Here is a 16824-nt window from a genome sequence, read left to right on the forward strand (position 1 = left end):
AGAGCCTCTTTATACTATCTTTCAGATACCTGCTATACCGCTCTTTGAATGTGATACCATACATTATGCATCAAGGCATTAGAACTGGCACACATACAGATCATTCACAGAAGAGGCGACCGTGTTGAACACGTTAGTTGCATTAGTGATGCCTCTTTACGATCACCGAATCCAGCATGGATGCAAGCCTTATTTCCCGATTCAGAGCACATGCACCATGTTCAGCTTCATATAAGGTTCACCTTATACCCTTCACGAGCCCCCACTTGGTCACGGCAGGGAACCGACATCCCGGTCCACAAAACCCGCCTACATATAATGCAAGGGATGCAAACAGGCGTATCAGGGTATCTCCATCACGTCGGTCCGAGCTTCTGGAGAACGCTAGATTATTTCAGGAACTACTTCATCCTACTCAAATTTGGCGAATCTTCTATCTTGTCGATCTAATCTCGTGGCTACGTATCAACCATTACGCAATTTTACGCCTTTTATATTCACATTTTCTTATGAAATCTCCCCGATCGACCAGTCGCTCGGAGATCCTCGGTCTCTTAATACAGCAGGTATATACAGAGTTCGTAACTATTTGTTCTCCTGCACCAACACCAATGAATAAATCAGGCGCGTGGTGCAGGATAGGCACGGACATACATATCAGCAATGCACACAAAAATCTGTTCTCATGAACGGGTCTTGGGCATCCATTCGATCAAATACCACCAAAACCGACGAGACTAACGAAACTAATAAAAATTGCTCTTACTGAAATTTAGGCCGGCTCCAGTAAGTGCGCATCATCAAGTCATAAGGTTGGTAAAGAACCTGGTTATAAATGGATTTTTATTCGTTTTAAGGTGGGGGAGGGGGCGGAGGTAAGCCGATCGCCGTACCTAATGTAGCAAGCCGTATGTAGGACGCATATATTATGCATGCATGAGAAATACTTACCGATCATAATAATGTACCGATCTTGACAGCGTGCCTAAGTCGGTAGGTAGGTAGGTATGACCTGAACTTGACAACCCATACACAAGTAGGTAGCTGGTTAGTTGAACGGTAAGGTGGTCTACTGATGGAATCAAATCTGTATAGATAGCCTGACGCTAGACCCCTGTAGTTCAATGAAAGTATGATAGTCATGCTATATCCTAGCTACGAAATTGCCAATCGGGTTGGGGAAGTAGAATGTGAACATGCCAAGTCATTTGGCCCAAGGTGCCTGGCTAGGGGCGCCTTCCTTAAAGGGGAATACCTCTATCTTTCGATCCTGTTACCCACATTACGGTACAGTGATTTCTCCCGATTCCGTTCTATCAAAGAGTGAGCAGTGACTACAGTAGGAAGTTATGCTTTCCTTCAGTACGTACCTACCTTTCCTGACGGCAAGGGTCCACTTCTCGCCTACAGTATACTCCATTGGTTGAATCGTATCACCTGCACCAATATTTGACTTTGACTCCTTGCGTACAGCCTAAATCACTCTATGAGTCTGTAATAGACACGTAAATGATCACGGAATTGGGTGAATTCCGAAAATGCTGCGCGGTTAACATATATATTGGTTGGCGAGTTCAGTGACGTACTCTCGTAGCCAAGATTATTACACGTGAACAGGCTTCGCCGCATGTTGAATTTTGGACTTGCCTTTCTTACTGTAACTCTCTTGGGGTTGTCTTTTCTCTTTCAATATGTCTTATCTGTTAAAGAATGGCCTACTTCCACCGGGAAGTGATTCTCCTTCGCGGGTAGCTAGTGCCATAAAGAAGGACATGGAGCGGGATATTCCGCCTAACCGGAACCTGGGGAGGTGAGTGTCTTACTATCAACACCTTAGGGATGAATGTCCTTTGTCACTAATGCTGATTTCCCTTACTAGTTTCATTTGTACACAGCATTCTGCCGCCGCGACGGAGCTCATATGCTCCAATTTCTTCAAAAACCAGGCTTGCGTGGAGGAATATGGTACCGTATCAGAGTATGTCCACAAATTCTGTAAAGAGCAACTAGAGTGATGTTAATGATGAGGATATTAGATATCTGGATCAGTGCATCTCGATACTGTCCCGTCTGTGGAACAGTGGGGAGAATGAATTGCCCGTGGGCGCGGCCACCACCGGCTCGTCCGAGGGTATCATGTTGGCAGGACTGGCAATGAAGAGAGCCTGGGAGGAAAAGAAAAACGCTGTGGGCAGGCGACCAAATGTCATTGTCGGTTCCAATGCGCATACATGCATTTTTAAGTTCACCACCTATTTTGACGTGGAAGCTCGAGTAGTTCCTGTGAACGCATGCAGTGGGTTCGCCATGGCTCCGTTAGGAGTAAGGCAAAGGCTGGACCAGGAGACAGGTAAGAAATACCTCGGGTTAAATAAACCACTCTGACATTCCAAGTGGGGGTCTTCTTGACTCTTGGGAGCACATTCACCGGTCACTACGACCCTGTGCAGGAGATAGGTCAGTGTCTGGATGATTATGAGCGCCAGACAGGACACTTCATTCCAATTCATGTGGACGCTGCGAGTGGCGGATTCGTTGCTCCTTTCGATCCAGCCTGTGACAATGTGATCTGGTAAGACGTTTTAATCCCTATCTGTCATCCCGGGTTGTTGACTGATTCGCTGATAGGGACTTTCGCGTTCGTCAAGTCCGATCTATCAACGCATCAGGACACAAGTTTGGGTTTTCACCCTGTGCGGTAGGGTGGTTGGTTTGGCGAGATCAGTCGTGTATCCCGCCTAGACTCCTAATGGAGTCGGTCTATCTGCGCGGTACACAGACTGCCTTTACCCTGAGCTTCTCGAGATCGTACGCCCCCGTCATTGTCCAGTACTTCAACTTCCACAGCCTCGGCAACAAGGGATATCAAGAGAGGATGGCGACGTTACTCTCAGGTGCAGGGAGGCTCAGCAGTGAGCTGAACGGATCTGGGTATTTCCGGTGCATCAGCCCAGGCCACGAGCCCTCGCCACAAATTGAAAAGCAGGAGAGGATGATTTGTCTTTGTCACGAGATAAATTGCCCATCCTATCGGACATCTCAACCACCTAGCGCCACCGGACTTCCCGTGGTGGTCTTCACATTGTCTGATACTTTCGCGGCACAGCACCCGCAGGTCACCATCTCGGATCTGAGCGACAGGGTCTATCACAAGGGATTTTCCATTCCTTGTAGGTTCCATTTGCCTTCCCATCAGAGGGAGGCCAGGCGGCTTGCTGACCCTTGGCAGATTATGCGTTACCGTATTGGGGCCCGGATGGACGAGGTATTGACGTTCTTCGGGTCGTGGTCAGACAGGACATAGTTCCGCAGCTGTCAATCATTTATGATTTGCTGACGCATGAGATCCGTCAGCTGTGTAAAGAGTGATTGTCAAGGGAGAAAATATGTTGGGTGATTCCCAATAGAAGATGAAAACAGACGAATAGATTAACTAGTTAGTAGTTAGTTAGTTGTGTGCCATGACTCATACGTGTGTATGTAGCCGCTCAACCATCGAAAAGTACGCGCATTTAGATAGTGAAACTGCTCAAATCCAGAGTAATGAAATACTTCAATAATCTACTATCGATTTTCAGTCAATCAAGTTTCTTGGTTTCTTACCCATGTGGCGTCACCTCTCCGCTGAGTAAACTCCAAGTGCATCTCAGTCGAAACCCCCGCCTTTTCGAGATAGGGCCGTACCCATCAGGCCACAAGGCATCAAAGTGTGAATAGCTTCATATCAGGAAACTTCGTAACACTCACACCAGGTTATCGTGGGAGGCGGCACTTTTCAAACTGGTTGCATAACCCATTGTATAGCAAATGACGGTGAACTTCAGTTGTTTCTAACTATGTTTTGATCTTAGGAGGCGGTTGAGCAGTACGAGACAAACGGAGGCCAATTTACAAGATGTGGCTATAAGGATAGAGTCAACCCACACCACGGGAAAATAACGCAATTCTCTTTTGTATAGCTAGATCTTCACAAACCGACCCCTGTGCAGTCAAGCATGAAAGTGTATCATTTGAGCACAACTCACGCCTCAGGTGCCTCAGTGGATCACGAATCATCTGCGGTCCGCCTTCGAGCGCCACATACTGCAGCCATCATTGTCCTCACGATCTCTTTCTATGTCCATTATGGCCCCAGGGCACGGAGGAGACATCCATTCGAATAACAATGTGATCCTGATGGGATCGGCGCTTGTATCGAATACTTGCTTCTATTTACCGGAAAATCCCCGCTACATAACACAGGATTTCTCTTAGATCCCCATGGCCTCTGGGGATCTTGTATTCACCGTAACCTGGCAGGGTGGGTGACGGCCGTTGAACAGGGCTCATGGAGACCGCCATACATCCGGGCTGGCGATCAGCATCACGGGTTTTTAACTTCATCTGCTATTTCACGCCAACCTCCGTGGAGGACAAGATCAGGCCCCGAAGGAGTTGAACCAGGTTCAAATGTCTTAGTTTCATCCCGTGGACACTGGCCTTGGCGCTGCATACTTCAATCTTGCAGATCCTAGCCAGAGAGTCCCATTGATCGTTTACGGAGGGTCAAACTACCACCGGCTTCTGACGGTCAAGAGAGAATGGGATCCCGATGATCGTTTTCATAGTGCGATTGGGAATCGGCAGCCAATGCTGAAATTTTGAAGGAGTATTTTGCCAAGGAACGGGTGCTTTTCTCGAATCCAGGATTCTTTGGCCCAGTAATATAGCCACCTCCTCTACAGATGCTCTGCCATCAATTCACTCCGTAATCTATGTTCACGGAATGTGTATCTCTGAAGGTCGCTAGTCCCCTCATGAACAATCGTCTGATCTAGTTCATACAATTCTCAAGTGAAGCGAGTGGCGGTGAGTCAGCGAGTTGAACCTACACAGGATCATCCCAGTAGCATCCTCAAAGTGTATTGGCGACAGCGAAGGTGACTGTCGTGTAACTTCTTTGACCCCTTGCTCCATAGCACTAAACATGCAACACCAATACACAATTCGACCTACCCTATCTCCGCCTGATCTTAGACTATAAATGCCACTTTTAAGGGCGTATAGGTCCACTTCTCGAGGTTGACAGAGACTCCTCTGGACCTCATGTTTCCTTGCGAATTGTGGTCACAATGATGCTGATATCTTTCATCCCCAGTTTTATTCTATCCCATGTTTCTTACGGCCTCCCCGACATATCACTGCTCGGGATCGTTGCAGCAACACTTCTGTCCATGTCTTTGCTTTGGTGCGTAATCGGGCCTAAGTCCCTCCCCACGGTCGATGCCCGAACGGCTCCGGATCGATATTCGCAGTTGATCAAGAATGCAAGAAAGGTAGCTGTCATTGATTACTAAACTGTTAACGCCGACTGCTAAGATGAGGTCACTGGCATTTTAGATACACCGCATTTTCACTCTAAAAACCTACGCTGGGCCCATCACTATCCTTCCTCCAGAGTATATCGATGAAGTGCGCAACGACAGACGCTTGAGTTTAGCTGCGTGGTTTGCTCAGGTACGTATGCCATGTCGAATTGATTTTGACCTACGCTGAGCAACTATACAGGAATTCTGTGTTCATTACGCAGGCTTCGAGCTGTTTCGTCCTGTCACGGTGGGGGATGACATTCTCCAAGACTCCGTCAAACAGGGACTGTCGAACACTTGGAGCACTCTGACACCCCGAATGGCTGGTGATGCTGGCATCCAGTTGGAACAGGCGTGGGGAACTAAATCTGGTAGGGCATCATGCTCTATGTTGATGACTATGTTACTCACGGTACTAGAATGGCAGGACGTTCCACTCAACGCCTCCATCGATGGCATTGTCCAGTACATTCTTGCATCCGTCCTATTCGATTCAGACCTTAACTCGCGGGAAGACTGGCTGAGCCGCGTCACGGCATGCTCGGAGGCTGCAGCCATTGCTTTAACGCAGCTGCGAAAATGGCCCCCGCTGCTTCGGCCCTTGTTACACTGGCTATTGCCTTCATGCTGGCGACTCCGAAACCAAGTCCATGATGTCCGCCGGATTATTGACACAGTAATAGCGGCGAGAAGGTCCCGAGACACCGAGAAGAAGTATGATGATGCGATCGATTGGCTGGAGCGGAGCGCAAGGGGCAGGCCATATGATGCCGCCATGGGCCCGATGGTCATGTTCTTTGGGGGAACAGACACCCTCACTGACATGTTGACCCAGGTTCTCTCCGACCTGTGTGGTCGACCGGAGCTTGTGGAAGAATTGCGACAGGAAGTGATGGACGTGACGCTGGGCCAGAATGGGTGGCGCACGCAGGATCTCCACCGCCTCCGACTGATGGATAGTGTGCTAAAGGAATCACAACGATTGAAGCCATTTGAAATTGGTGAGTCTCCTGATGAATGCCTTCCCGATCACGGTTAACCACCTCCAGTGCTGCTTCGACGGATGGCCCGAGAGACCGTGCGTCTCTCAGATGGGACTCGGATTCCCAAGGGCTCGAGCATAGGTTTCTCGGCCGACCTAATGCGAGATGCCTCTAACTATGCCAATCCGAATCAATTTCATGCCCATCGCTTTTTGCAACTGCGAGACACGCCAGGATACACTCATAAGAGCCTACTGGCTACGCCAAGTGTCTCGCATATAGGGTTCGGCTGTGGCCTTCAATCCTGCCCCGGTCGCTTCTTTGCCGCAGGATTGATGAAGATTCTTCTCACTCACATTGTGATGAAATACGACATACGAGCATCGGTGGATGAGGTCAAGCTAGTCACAGACGGCTTCAGGGTGAAGGTGGACCCGGAGGCTACGCTTTCGGTCCGCAGGCGACTGGGCGTTACTGTGCCATAGACTCTGTCTAATGGCTTCATGACCAGAACTAGGGCCAACTAGAGCCACTGCAGGGGTCACAGGAAATTAACCTCATATACGGAAGTCAAAGAAACCTGCCCAGTCGGAATCCGCAGTTGAAACTTCAACATCTCTGGGTGAGCCAAAAGAAGCTATCGAAGGGGAGACTTTTTGGAGGTAATTGTCGAGTTAAAGTGGGGAAGTAAAATACACCTTACTGTGATCAAGGGCAGGACTTCTGCCTCGCTGTTTTTGATTTTGTTATGATATCCACTCCACATTCCAACGTTAAGGTGTAATGCATATGCTTGTAGAAATTGTAGAGTTTGTCCAGAAAGCTTATACCGGTCAGAATACTGTGCCCCCACTGATGACTTGTCGAACGTGGACCAGGCTGACACGGAGCCCTTTCGAGGGTGTTCAACCTCGAGGAAACCTTGCCTGACTTTCTTCAATATTGCTAGGCGACAGGCCTCTTCCATCACATAACCGAGATTCTGCACATCTCTTTTGGGGGACATTATGGCCCCACTCGCAACGAGCATGGTGAGTAGCTCTGGCTGTATGGTTTTAAAATCCAATGAAGCCAGATGGATCCACGAGTCTATTGATTGTCCCGCCGATGCTATGAAATTCTCCAACAATTCATTAAGAACTTCAATGGAGCACATTGAGAGCACAATCTCTCGAAACTTTTCGCGGTTGCACACGCTGGTCAGGAGACTGATTATCCGGTCGCGCGAGGCTGGCAGAAGGCGTAGCGAGGGCTTTTCATTTTGATTAGCTTGAGAGAGACCCTCCTCAATAGCATTGTTTGGTATATTGTGCTGGCTCATTTGAAGCGGTGTATGCGCATTCTTGTCATTTCCAGCTGTGACCACCGCTGCGGGTTCTTGGACATCTTGGCATTGCCAACTAAGCCTGGCGTCTCTCATCACGATTTGGAGTTGAGGTACTTCAGGCTGAACAAGTAGAGGATGATGTAAGTCATTTGCAAGAGCCGTATGGTACCCCCAAAATGGTTCAGTCCCTTGGCCATCGAGCTGCAAGCCCTGAAATGTCAAAACTTGGTTGGGGGCAATACTGAAGCTGGTCGGGTCAGTCGGACTGAATGTCCCCAATCTAATGGTAGATCTTGCAGGGTAATAATCATGATAGTTGGTATGGGGCTCGGTCAAGGGATGACCGGCATTATTTCTTTCAGTGTTTTGGGGCAAATGTACACAAGATATCTGGCGGTATCTGGCCATGGCCGTTTGCAAGAGTGGCTTGACTCGCCCGACTAAAGTCCGCATGTTCGAGCAGGAGCCGGTCCTGGACTCTCCACCCTAGAGCTCTGGAGGACCCCACGCTTGCTTGATTATTCTGGAGGCACCTCTCTGTGTGATTCACGGTAGGCGCATTCTCACCCGCTGGAGCAATTTCTTCAGCAGAAGGGGTATGGGGAGAGACTGGACCAAGCGCGAGGACATCGTCTTCGAAGCCGAGGACTGGGGTGCTTGGATAATACGCGAGACTATCTACAAATCTTACGTTGTAGGAAATCCATTTCCACTTTCCACCGAAGGCTTATGGATTGAACATGCCATCACGACTCCTGTAATCGAAATTGCGGCGGATGGGAATACTGAAAAGGGTGTTTGGATTTCTTCAGGCCACGAGACCTTTCCCATTGAAGGGGAATCTATGCCAACTGGTCTTGGGGCCATTATGCCGTGGACTTTATCAAGGAAGATGGCCAGTGAAAGATCTGGCATCTCCACGTCATGGCAACCCTTAGGACGCCCTTCAATCAAAGTTGGGTTGAAAGTGCTCTGGATAAACCAGAGTTCTTGCCCGAGGATAGCAAGGTTATTGAAGGGATTGTTCCAGCTGATCGAGGTGTCTCGTTCAATCAGGCCTATCATCCTGAGAAGTCTCCCAAGTACCAACCAGTACCCCCGGATTCATACAATACCTGGAGTGAGACTTGGAGTGCGACGGATTTGTATTGCTGAGTAGAACGTCTTTGAATTGCAAATATCATTTTCTTCTCAGTCTTTCGGTTCAAGTCGAGCAGCAATCTTTCGTGCGACTTAAGGGTCCCATGTAGTTAGCGGCGCCCTGACTGGGGCTTGTTTTGTAGATTACAAGTTCATACACTCTAAGAATATGTATTCCTTCTCCCATTACATATGAGACTATCTCGCCGGGAACGTATTGCGTTGAAGGGCGAGCGAGTTTGTCAATGGTCCTTATATCTTTCCAAAGGGCTTCAATTTTAGCGGACCTATTAAGCATTGCGATATTACATATACATTGGATACTGGGCTGAGCGCCGATGTAGTGGCGATTTGGCCTACGTTGGGTGTCGCATGACACAGGATGACTTCGTAATAAGAGGCTATAGATATTCGCATGACGATATGTAGGCAGTAAACGCGCAGGTAGGCGCTCAAATCAAATCTGCACGCTAACAGGGTGAAGAGATGCGGACCTCTGGTTGTACTTTCAGTGGTTATAACGGAAGTGATGGTGATAACAGAAGCGACTCTGCAGCAATTGGCTGTAAGTTTGTGTATTAGACCATGAAAGTGAGGTATATTGCTAACCTGATCAAGGCCCTGATGCGAATTAAGAAGTCTGGGTCAAGGGACGTGATTATGTGGTATACTGTGGAAAGTCTACGTCACATTCATTTCCAGTGATCTAAATGAGTGCTAACTCTAAAGTTTTAGAGAATATATGTTGTTCCAACTCAATTTCTAGCACATACGACCATAGGGTGTGGAGAACAGGGCTTCCCGTCCGCTCAGCCGTACTTAAGCCCATTATAGTACGTGGTTAATTCTCAATGCGCCCTGAGCTCTAAAATGGCGTCGAATTTGATCTTAGGATGAGTGTGGGTGATATGGGTGAGAACTTGGAGACTGGGGTGATAGAGGTGAGAACAGGATTCTCACCCAGATCACCCAGATCACCCACTTTCCGTTTTTCTCTTGAATCCGGGCCATAAATATGAGCCCTAGGGCGCATGTACGATATGCTGTTCCTTTTTTCCCTTGACGCTCAGCCATTCGAAGAAGATGCTCCCTAAGGATATCTAAAAGAAACTTGAAAGAATCGCACATGTGTCACGTGGCTTCAACCGTGAATATCAGATGAACGAGAAAACGAAGATAACTCCGTATACCTCAAATAGCTCGCTCTAGCTACTCTGAAGAACCATAAGGATACAGCAATAAATTGGGTATTGTAAGTTATGCTATTAATAGGTATAGGTTATGATATTTGTTTTAGCAGATAGAGACTTTCTCGTCGGAAAGAAGCGACTAATACCAATTTTCCAAAAATGAACCTGGTTACCTGATCCTACCATGTAGCTTCTGAAATATTTTGCAGAAGACTATATCGCAACAGGAAAAAATATCCTCTCAGAAGACTGTATGTCAGAACTTTATTAACTTTACTTCGAGATAGGAACAAGAGACTTATCCATCTCTGCCGAAGCACGATGTTACGATATCTTTCCTATGAGGCTATTCCTACGTGTCGGAACAATAAATGACCGTATAGACATCAATTCGTGTCAGGGGCAGAGGTGTTAGGCTGAAAGAATAAAAAAGGCAGGCGTGCAGGGAGCCCAGTCTCACATAAGGCCTGCATTGATCACGCAGTTTGATAATTGTTCCTCTCCTTGGCCTTGACCATTTCAGTGTTTTCAATCGCATCCCAGACACATTCTGCCAAATCATGTAAGAGCATTTCGGCTGTCAACACGAAATCGCCCTCGCCTTCTCCTGGCTCATCCAACAGTAGGGTGTGGAATGGCACAGTAAGAGGCCCCCCTTCAATAGTAGGACTGGAGCCATCTCTCCCTTTCTTTATGAGGATTCTCTGAGCCATTCGAGGTGATAGGGGATCGTTGATGCGTCTATCGACAACGTGGCGACCGCCTGCGGTGACATAGACATCGCGTAGTGGTGGCTCGATTGCTGGGGTCCAGGATTTGATTTCGATGTGGCCAGATCCTCTCTTAATATCGACCGTAATCCCCATTCTCACTTCACCCTTTGATCCATTGATCCACCAAGCAATGTCCTTCTCCAGCTTTGCTGTTGTCTCTGAAAAGCCAACTTCTAATGCCACCGTTGGGAATTTTCTCCCTTGGCGGCGTGGCATCCAGGATCGGTCTGCCTGCTTGCTTCGGCCAGGAGTATCCACAAGAGTTGCTCCGCATGGCGCAATCAGTCTGTTGACCTTCATCTCTTGCGCGACTGTCATAATCAGTACCTCAAACATAGAGGCACCTGCTTCGTGTGGTTGACTAGGCATCGTGATAATGAGAATGTGAAGTGATGGCGAATAGTCACAGCGTCCTGGCAATTGTTCCGCGTGCTCGGCGAATGTCTCTGGTGGAAAGTGTTTCAAGACGATAAAGCGATCCTCGACCGAATACTTAGGAAAGAGGCTCTCCATAGCACACTGTTGGTTATAATAGTAAACAGGCGTACCAGAGGGAAGGAGCTCGAGAAACGAGCCTGCACTTTCTTCTGACACAACATCCTCGCTGCGATACACACGTGACATGATTTTCTGAAAGAAGTAGCTGCGAGGATATTTGTATGGTGATCTGTCGGTATCCTTGGTTTTCACCGAGACGAGAAGAGGGTAGAAATTACATAGGTCGTGATGCACGGTCTTGTCACATCCTCGAGGCCATGATGTCATTATCTTTCAACGGTCTGCCAGTGCGTTGACTATCTATAAGTGGATCTTGAATCGTCAATCCTCCTACAAAACCAGAATCACGTGCAATATCCAATAATCGGGCGCCCTTACAAAAATGGTAATAGGCTGATCGAGGATGTGCGACGTAGTTTTTGGTCCGTGATGTAGATTTGTTACCCCGCGGATTTTACTTACGCCGGACAGGACGTTAGGGTGCTACAGTACTCCATATGTTCCCGGGATTCCAGGGCAAGGGAAATACAACTTGTTGACGTCCACGTTACGTCGGCGTTGCCTGCAAAGCAAGCACATCACTTTGGCTCGAGGCAACATCGAAGTCAGCCTTGCTGTCGATTTGGCCAATCCTGGGTTGGGATTCGATGAGAATCACCCTCTCTCGCCCAGCTTCTCACCCTGTCTACTGCGCACTCGCCCTGCTCACCCCTGCTCATAACTTGTCACACGACGCTGAAGCGGCACTTTGTGCATTTTATTGAGAACATTCAGAGGATATTGCTTATTGCAATGTGAGCTCCAGTACATACGACCATAGGGTGTGGAGAACAGGGCTTCCCGTCCGCTCAGCCGTACTTAAGCCACACGCCGGCCAGTTAGTAGTATGGTGGGTGACCACATGCGAATCCTGGCTGTTGTATGTTTTTGATTTTTGATTTTTGTACTTTTTTGCCTTCCTTTTTTATATTATTTTTGAAGTGAATCACTGGACTTCAGGAGCGATGGATAGAATGAAGTAATTTAATCGCCATTGTTACCATTTCAAAACACAGGCTAAATGCGATTTTCAAGGCCATGATATGTCAATAAGAAGATTGTTTTGCTCGATTATTCGTAGAATGTGATTTCTTACCATTAGGGATTATACGGCGTAATTGATGGAAACTGATCATTTACTTGCGATAGAGATCATGGGAGACAAGAGACTACTGAAGACGAAAGACTCACTAGCGAATGAGTAGTTTCACGTCTAAAATGCAAGCAAGATAAACTTTAAGGGGCGCTCACTAATAGTAAATGATGTAAGCACTAATAACTAACCATGGCGTTCCTTCTTGGTTTGGTGCGTGCGTTAAATATTCGGATGACAGGAGTGGATCTATCATCTAATAGCTTTCGCGTTGTCCTCGACAAATAACAGTCGGTCCTTGGGGCTCGCATGTTATGGATTGGTGTTGCAAGTTGTCGAAGATTGGCAATGCGAAGTGCGACAGGACTGCCTTGTCAGCCTCGCCTCTGTACGGATGCAAATATCGGGACTAATGAAGGACCTCGTATTCAGAACACTTGAATGCCGATCAATTTCAAACGCATTGACCTAGGCAAATCTTATTCATTTGAACGCCCTTTTCTTTGGTTTGGACTGCGCTGTACCCCAGAACCGCTCAAAATTCCAGTCGCATGCGAAGAGCACCCGTACCTCAATAGACACAGTAAACCTCCTCAATTTCGAAACCGTTACAACTCCCAGATGGCGACTGCTCCGAGCAACTTTGCCTTCACCTCCAGCCTGCCAAACTTTGAATGTCCGACATTCTTCAGCGGATGGCTCTGCCCGCCCCCAAATGCTTGCGCACACGATGCCGATACCGGGAGGATCTATTGCTGCAACCAGCAGGATAGTTCTGTATGTCGGACTATTTCGATAGAATGAGCGAATGATGGCAGCACCCTCGGCTGTAAGAATGCAGGTCAAACCTGGCGTTGTGTTAATGAAAAGTTTGCTCCTTTCCCCTGCGACCTTTGCCCTTGGGCTGACTCCAAATATTGCTCTTCGCGATGAACTGACTGCATTTTCTTGCGTGAACAGAGAGACCTGCATCACAGCCAGTGGCCGGCATAACGTGTGCTTTAGCAAAGCCCAAGATGTCCTGTTTGACCTCAACGCCGAGGCGCTTAATGCCACGTACTCATCCCTGGCCTCCGCTTCGCCATCTGCGAGCAGCTACACTTTCGACCCTGTGAGTTTAGGTGTCCAGCCGACGTCCTCCCCTTCTACCACCAGTACTGGAACCGTCAGCACTGGAACCACTGCCTCAGCTCCTCATTCCACAACAAACGTACAGAGCACAGTAACAGTAATCGCCGGTACCTCTACCTCGTTGTCGGGCGGTGCCATTGGGGGGATTGTCGCTGGCGCGGTAGTTGCCTTGATGATTGCACTAGGGGCTATTTATCTTTTTTTGAAGCGCAGCTGCTCACAACAGGCCCCTCCTGGGCCAGGTCCTCATCCTCCAGAACCGGCGTATATCATGCCGCCTGCAGGCACAGATTGGAAGCTCAGGGGAAACCGGTTTATGAAACAGCGTATACGGAGCGGCCTTACGAGGTTGAAGGGCCGACGAAACAAGTGCATGAAGCTGGTGGGCTGGCGTCCAACAGGCACGAATCACCGGGGCATTGATGGTATAGTTATATCAGGTCATGGCAGACGATATAGCGAGAAGTATGACAAGCTCGAAACCTATTCAGTATATACAACTGTTTTTCAAATGCCTCTTGGAATACGGTATCCCCTCTGTGGGTGGTAAATATCAATGCCCGAATGTTGACTGCAATCCTTCTGTTATATCCGTATTATATACCCCCTATTAAGAACGGAATTCAAACTGAACCTCAAATTTCCGGGGTTGGTCTTTACTTTGCGAACTGTAACCGCTGGAACGCGACTGGTGTTGGTTTTCATTCCAAGGCTACACTTCGGTTTGTGGTTAACCACAGTTTTGTAAACGAAACAGAAAAGGCTCAGTGAAGTAGCCTTCTCTAAGCTGGCCTGGAGAGATTATTTGTCGGCTTCCTGTCCAATCTTGAGTTTCATCTACTGATTGGCCATTTTCGGTTTTCGTCGCGCTGTTTTTGCGGTCTTAGACATGTGAGTTCTAACTTTTGTGGAGTAGGTAAAGGGGGTTATTGTTACGTGTGGAAAGTTGGGGAGATACTTAGTGTTATGCATTTCATAACAAAGGTAACGGAGCCGGAAAGAGAAGGAAAGAAGAGAGAGGCCATATAATACAGCAGTATCGCGGGGGCAATTCTGATGTATCTCGTGATCAGGCCATTATTACCCAAATTCGGCACAACAGCAAATCTCCCTTTACAACCCTCCCGAGGCTCCTAAACGCTCGACTAATCTGTTCGATGATGATTTTCATATTGGTCAGTCTGTTTGTTTAATTGTGCTTTTGGTAATATCTGAACTTACTCACCCACATTACGCGACAAGGGCGGTCATTTATGGACTACAGGTTCAAGTCCTCAAAAATTGTCTGGTAAGCGGAGTGAGCCCACCTCCTGGAGCGGCCGGGAAAATATTTATCCGCCAGAGCTCCTGGTAGCTACGTTTCCCCCTAACTTCAAGGGGCGGATATTGCGTTAGTGAGATGACAGAAACATAATGAGTCGGTAACCTCAGACTGATATATCACTATGAATCGTACGCGTCGTCCCCTCCGAGAAGAACTCACATTTTCTGTTGCCAAAGAGCGGGAGGTGAATGTCCTTCATCAGTAAGGCTATGTCGACCGACAACGGCGCTTCTTCTCCCATCTCGATACTAGACGCAATTGGATAAAAGATGTTGTTGCCCATCATTTGAACTTGGATTCAGCCGATATGTGCCATATTGCAAATATCGAAGACTGGTTCCGCGGCAGCTTGAATGTTTGTGTTCCTATTACTATTGTCAGTTGGAAACGCCGACAGCAGCTAGGAAAACGGGTTATTCTGCGATTTCCTCTTCTATATCGAGTTAGAGACGATACTAGACCTAGAAATAGGAACGAAAAGATCTAATACGAAGCTGGCACCTACGTATGGCTTCAACAAAATTGTCCGGAGATTCCAATTCCTCGATTGTACGGGTTTGCTCTATCTAAAGGTGAATCGGTATAAGACTAACCTTATTCTTTCTTCGCAGAAAATCTGTTATCTAATTCCTAGAAAACAGTTTATATAAGTTAACCGCCTGCCTCTTCTCAGTCGTTGCTTTGAGTACCTACGCCGTTAGGTATGCTATTGCTTTCGCGTCCTAGCACCGTTGAATTATATCCGCCGTCCAAACCAGTCCGAATGCGATTTAGACCGATTAGAATATACGGGATATTTATTGATAGAGTTCATTAAGGAAGCCTAGGGGACAATGCTATAGAACACTTAGGCTGAAAGGCAATATAATAGCGAGTTACGGAGCAGTCTCTTTAAAGACTTATCTCGGATCCTGCTCAATCTTAGCAGAGTGCCTCTGCCGCGTATTAGGTCTTTTATCATAGACAGGAAGGGGTTTTTAACGCTAACTAATCACCCGCTTTCGATGGAGCTTCAGGGATTAGAAAACGAGAATATCCCGACCGATATCCCCTATGACTTTACGTATTTAACTGTAGAGTCTTACGTGACAGATATCCTAGGGGTACATGATAGCCGCCTGCGGTATCAACCCAATGCAGTGAATAATGTACAAGACTGTGGCTACCAGATATCAGCGCTAGCGACAATGCGGACAATACTTCCATTGTTTTTCTGTCGAAAGTGGCGTCGTGGCCCCTTTGTTTTCATGTTAACTGACCTTCATCAAAGCAACATTTTTGTTGAATATAACTAGCGTATCATATGCCTGGTTGACCTTCAATGGGCCTGCTCACGCCCTGTTGGGATGGTCGAACCTCCATGCTGGTTGACTAATAAAGGGGTGGATGAAATCGATGTCGACGAGTATGACAAACTTCGGCAGGAAATGATGACTATCATGCGCACTGAAGAGGCAGCAAACTTGAGCGAGACCCCTCTCAAAGACGCAGCAGGAACCCCGCTACGAGTATCTGAGATCATGGAACAGGCACTTGCGTCCGGTGGGTTCTTTCTTCTTGGCCTGGCCAGTGGTGGGGGAAAAGTCTGAAGAGCTAGGGCGCTCTGATGAAGCGTAGTCGTGAACCCGCCTCATGTGGCCAAGATCCCATCTACGGGGAAATCCGTATTCGGGAACAGATCTATCGCATCCGTCAAAGAGGCAAAGATGAGAGTTGTCTCCGTGACCGTGAAATCCATGGGATTATTCGATAATCTGCTAACCATAGATAAGGCTGACGAGAACAGTCTAGCATATCCGAAAATCGATCCAGTCTCGAGGTTCTTTGCCATTGTCTGTAAGAAGCTTAGTCTGTTTTTATCTTCACTTAATTCCACTACTCCTCAAGCTACAGCAGCGTTGAATCTACCTCGGGCTAGCTGAGAATGGGTACTGTTGGAGAATTTGTGCTACATACGTTTAGGGATTGTTGTTGAACG

General features: G+C 47.7%; 6 protein-coding genes across 6 annotated transcripts; 5 read left to right on the forward strand and 1 right to left on the reverse strand.

Annotated features, from left to right (window-relative positions):
* Window positions 1-1691: 1691 nt before the first annotated feature.
* Window positions 1692-3369, forward strand: N7458_006017 (PLP-dependent transferase; the record flags this gene model as incomplete). Its single annotated transcript, XM_056909399.1, has 6 exons — window positions 1692-1810; window positions 1880-1978; window positions 2037-2350; window positions 2395-2572; window positions 2629-3170; window positions 3230-3369. The coding sequence occupies 6 exons, from the start codon at window positions 1692-1694 to the stop codon at window positions 3367-3369; spliced, it is 1392 nt and encodes a 463-aa protein (XP_056765103.1).
* Window positions 3370-5111: 1742 nt separating this feature from the next.
* N7458_006018 (cytochrome P450) lies at window positions 5112-6816 on the forward strand (the record flags this gene model as incomplete). The annotated part of the gene is made up of 5 exons (XM_056909400.1): window positions 5112-5315; window positions 5380-5496; window positions 5548-5719; window positions 5768-6349; window positions 6398-6816. The coding sequence occupies 5 exons, from the start codon at window positions 5112-5114 to the stop codon at window positions 6814-6816; spliced, it is 1494 nt and encodes a 497-aa protein (XP_056765104.1).
* A 1766-nt stretch (window positions 6817-8582) lies between these two features.
* Window positions 8583-8813, forward strand: N7458_006019 (uncharacterized protein; the record flags this gene model as incomplete). Its single annotated transcript, XM_056909401.1, has 1 exon — window positions 8583-8813. The coding sequence occupies one exon, from the start codon at window positions 8583-8585 to the stop codon at window positions 8811-8813; it is 231 nt and encodes a 76-aa protein (XP_056765105.1).
* A 1651-nt stretch (window positions 8814-10464) lies between these two features.
* N7458_006020 (uncharacterized protein) lies at window positions 10465-11385 on the reverse strand (the record flags this gene model as incomplete). Its single annotated transcript, XM_056909402.1, has 1 exon — window positions 10465-11385. One exon carries the CDS (start codon window positions 11383-11385, stop codon window positions 10465-10467), a length of 921 nt encoding a protein of 306 aa, XP_056765106.1.
* A 1627-nt stretch (window positions 11386-13012) lies between these two features.
* Window positions 13013-13945, forward strand: N7458_006021 (uncharacterized protein; the record flags this gene model as incomplete). The annotated part of the gene is made up of 3 exons (XM_056909403.1): window positions 13013-13168; window positions 13233-13682; window positions 13736-13945. The coding sequence occupies 3 exons, from the start codon at window positions 13013-13015 to the stop codon at window positions 13943-13945; spliced, it is 816 nt and encodes a 271-aa protein (XP_056765107.1).
* A 1022-nt stretch (window positions 13946-14967) lies between these two features.
* Window positions 14968-16435, forward strand: N7458_006022 (uncharacterized protein; the record flags this gene model as incomplete). Its single annotated transcript, XM_056909404.1, is given in 6 exon segments — window positions 14968-15047; window positions 15099-15258; window positions 15290-15418; window positions 15498-15547; window positions 15706-16126; window positions 16142-16435. 6 exon segments carry the CDS (start codon window positions 14968-14970, stop codon window positions 16433-16435), a joined length of 1134 nt encoding a protein of 377 aa, XP_056765108.1.
* Between the last annotated feature and the right edge of the window lie 389 nt (window positions 16436-16824).

This window comes from Penicillium daleae (genome assembly GCF_028827525.1).
Source record: "Penicillium daleae strain IBT 16125 chromosome Unknown utg000006l_segment0_segment0, whole genome shotgun sequence".
In the NCBI taxonomy this organism is placed as follows: domain Eukaryota; kingdom Fungi; phylum Ascomycota; class Eurotiomycetes; order Eurotiales; family Aspergillaceae; genus Penicillium; species Penicillium daleae.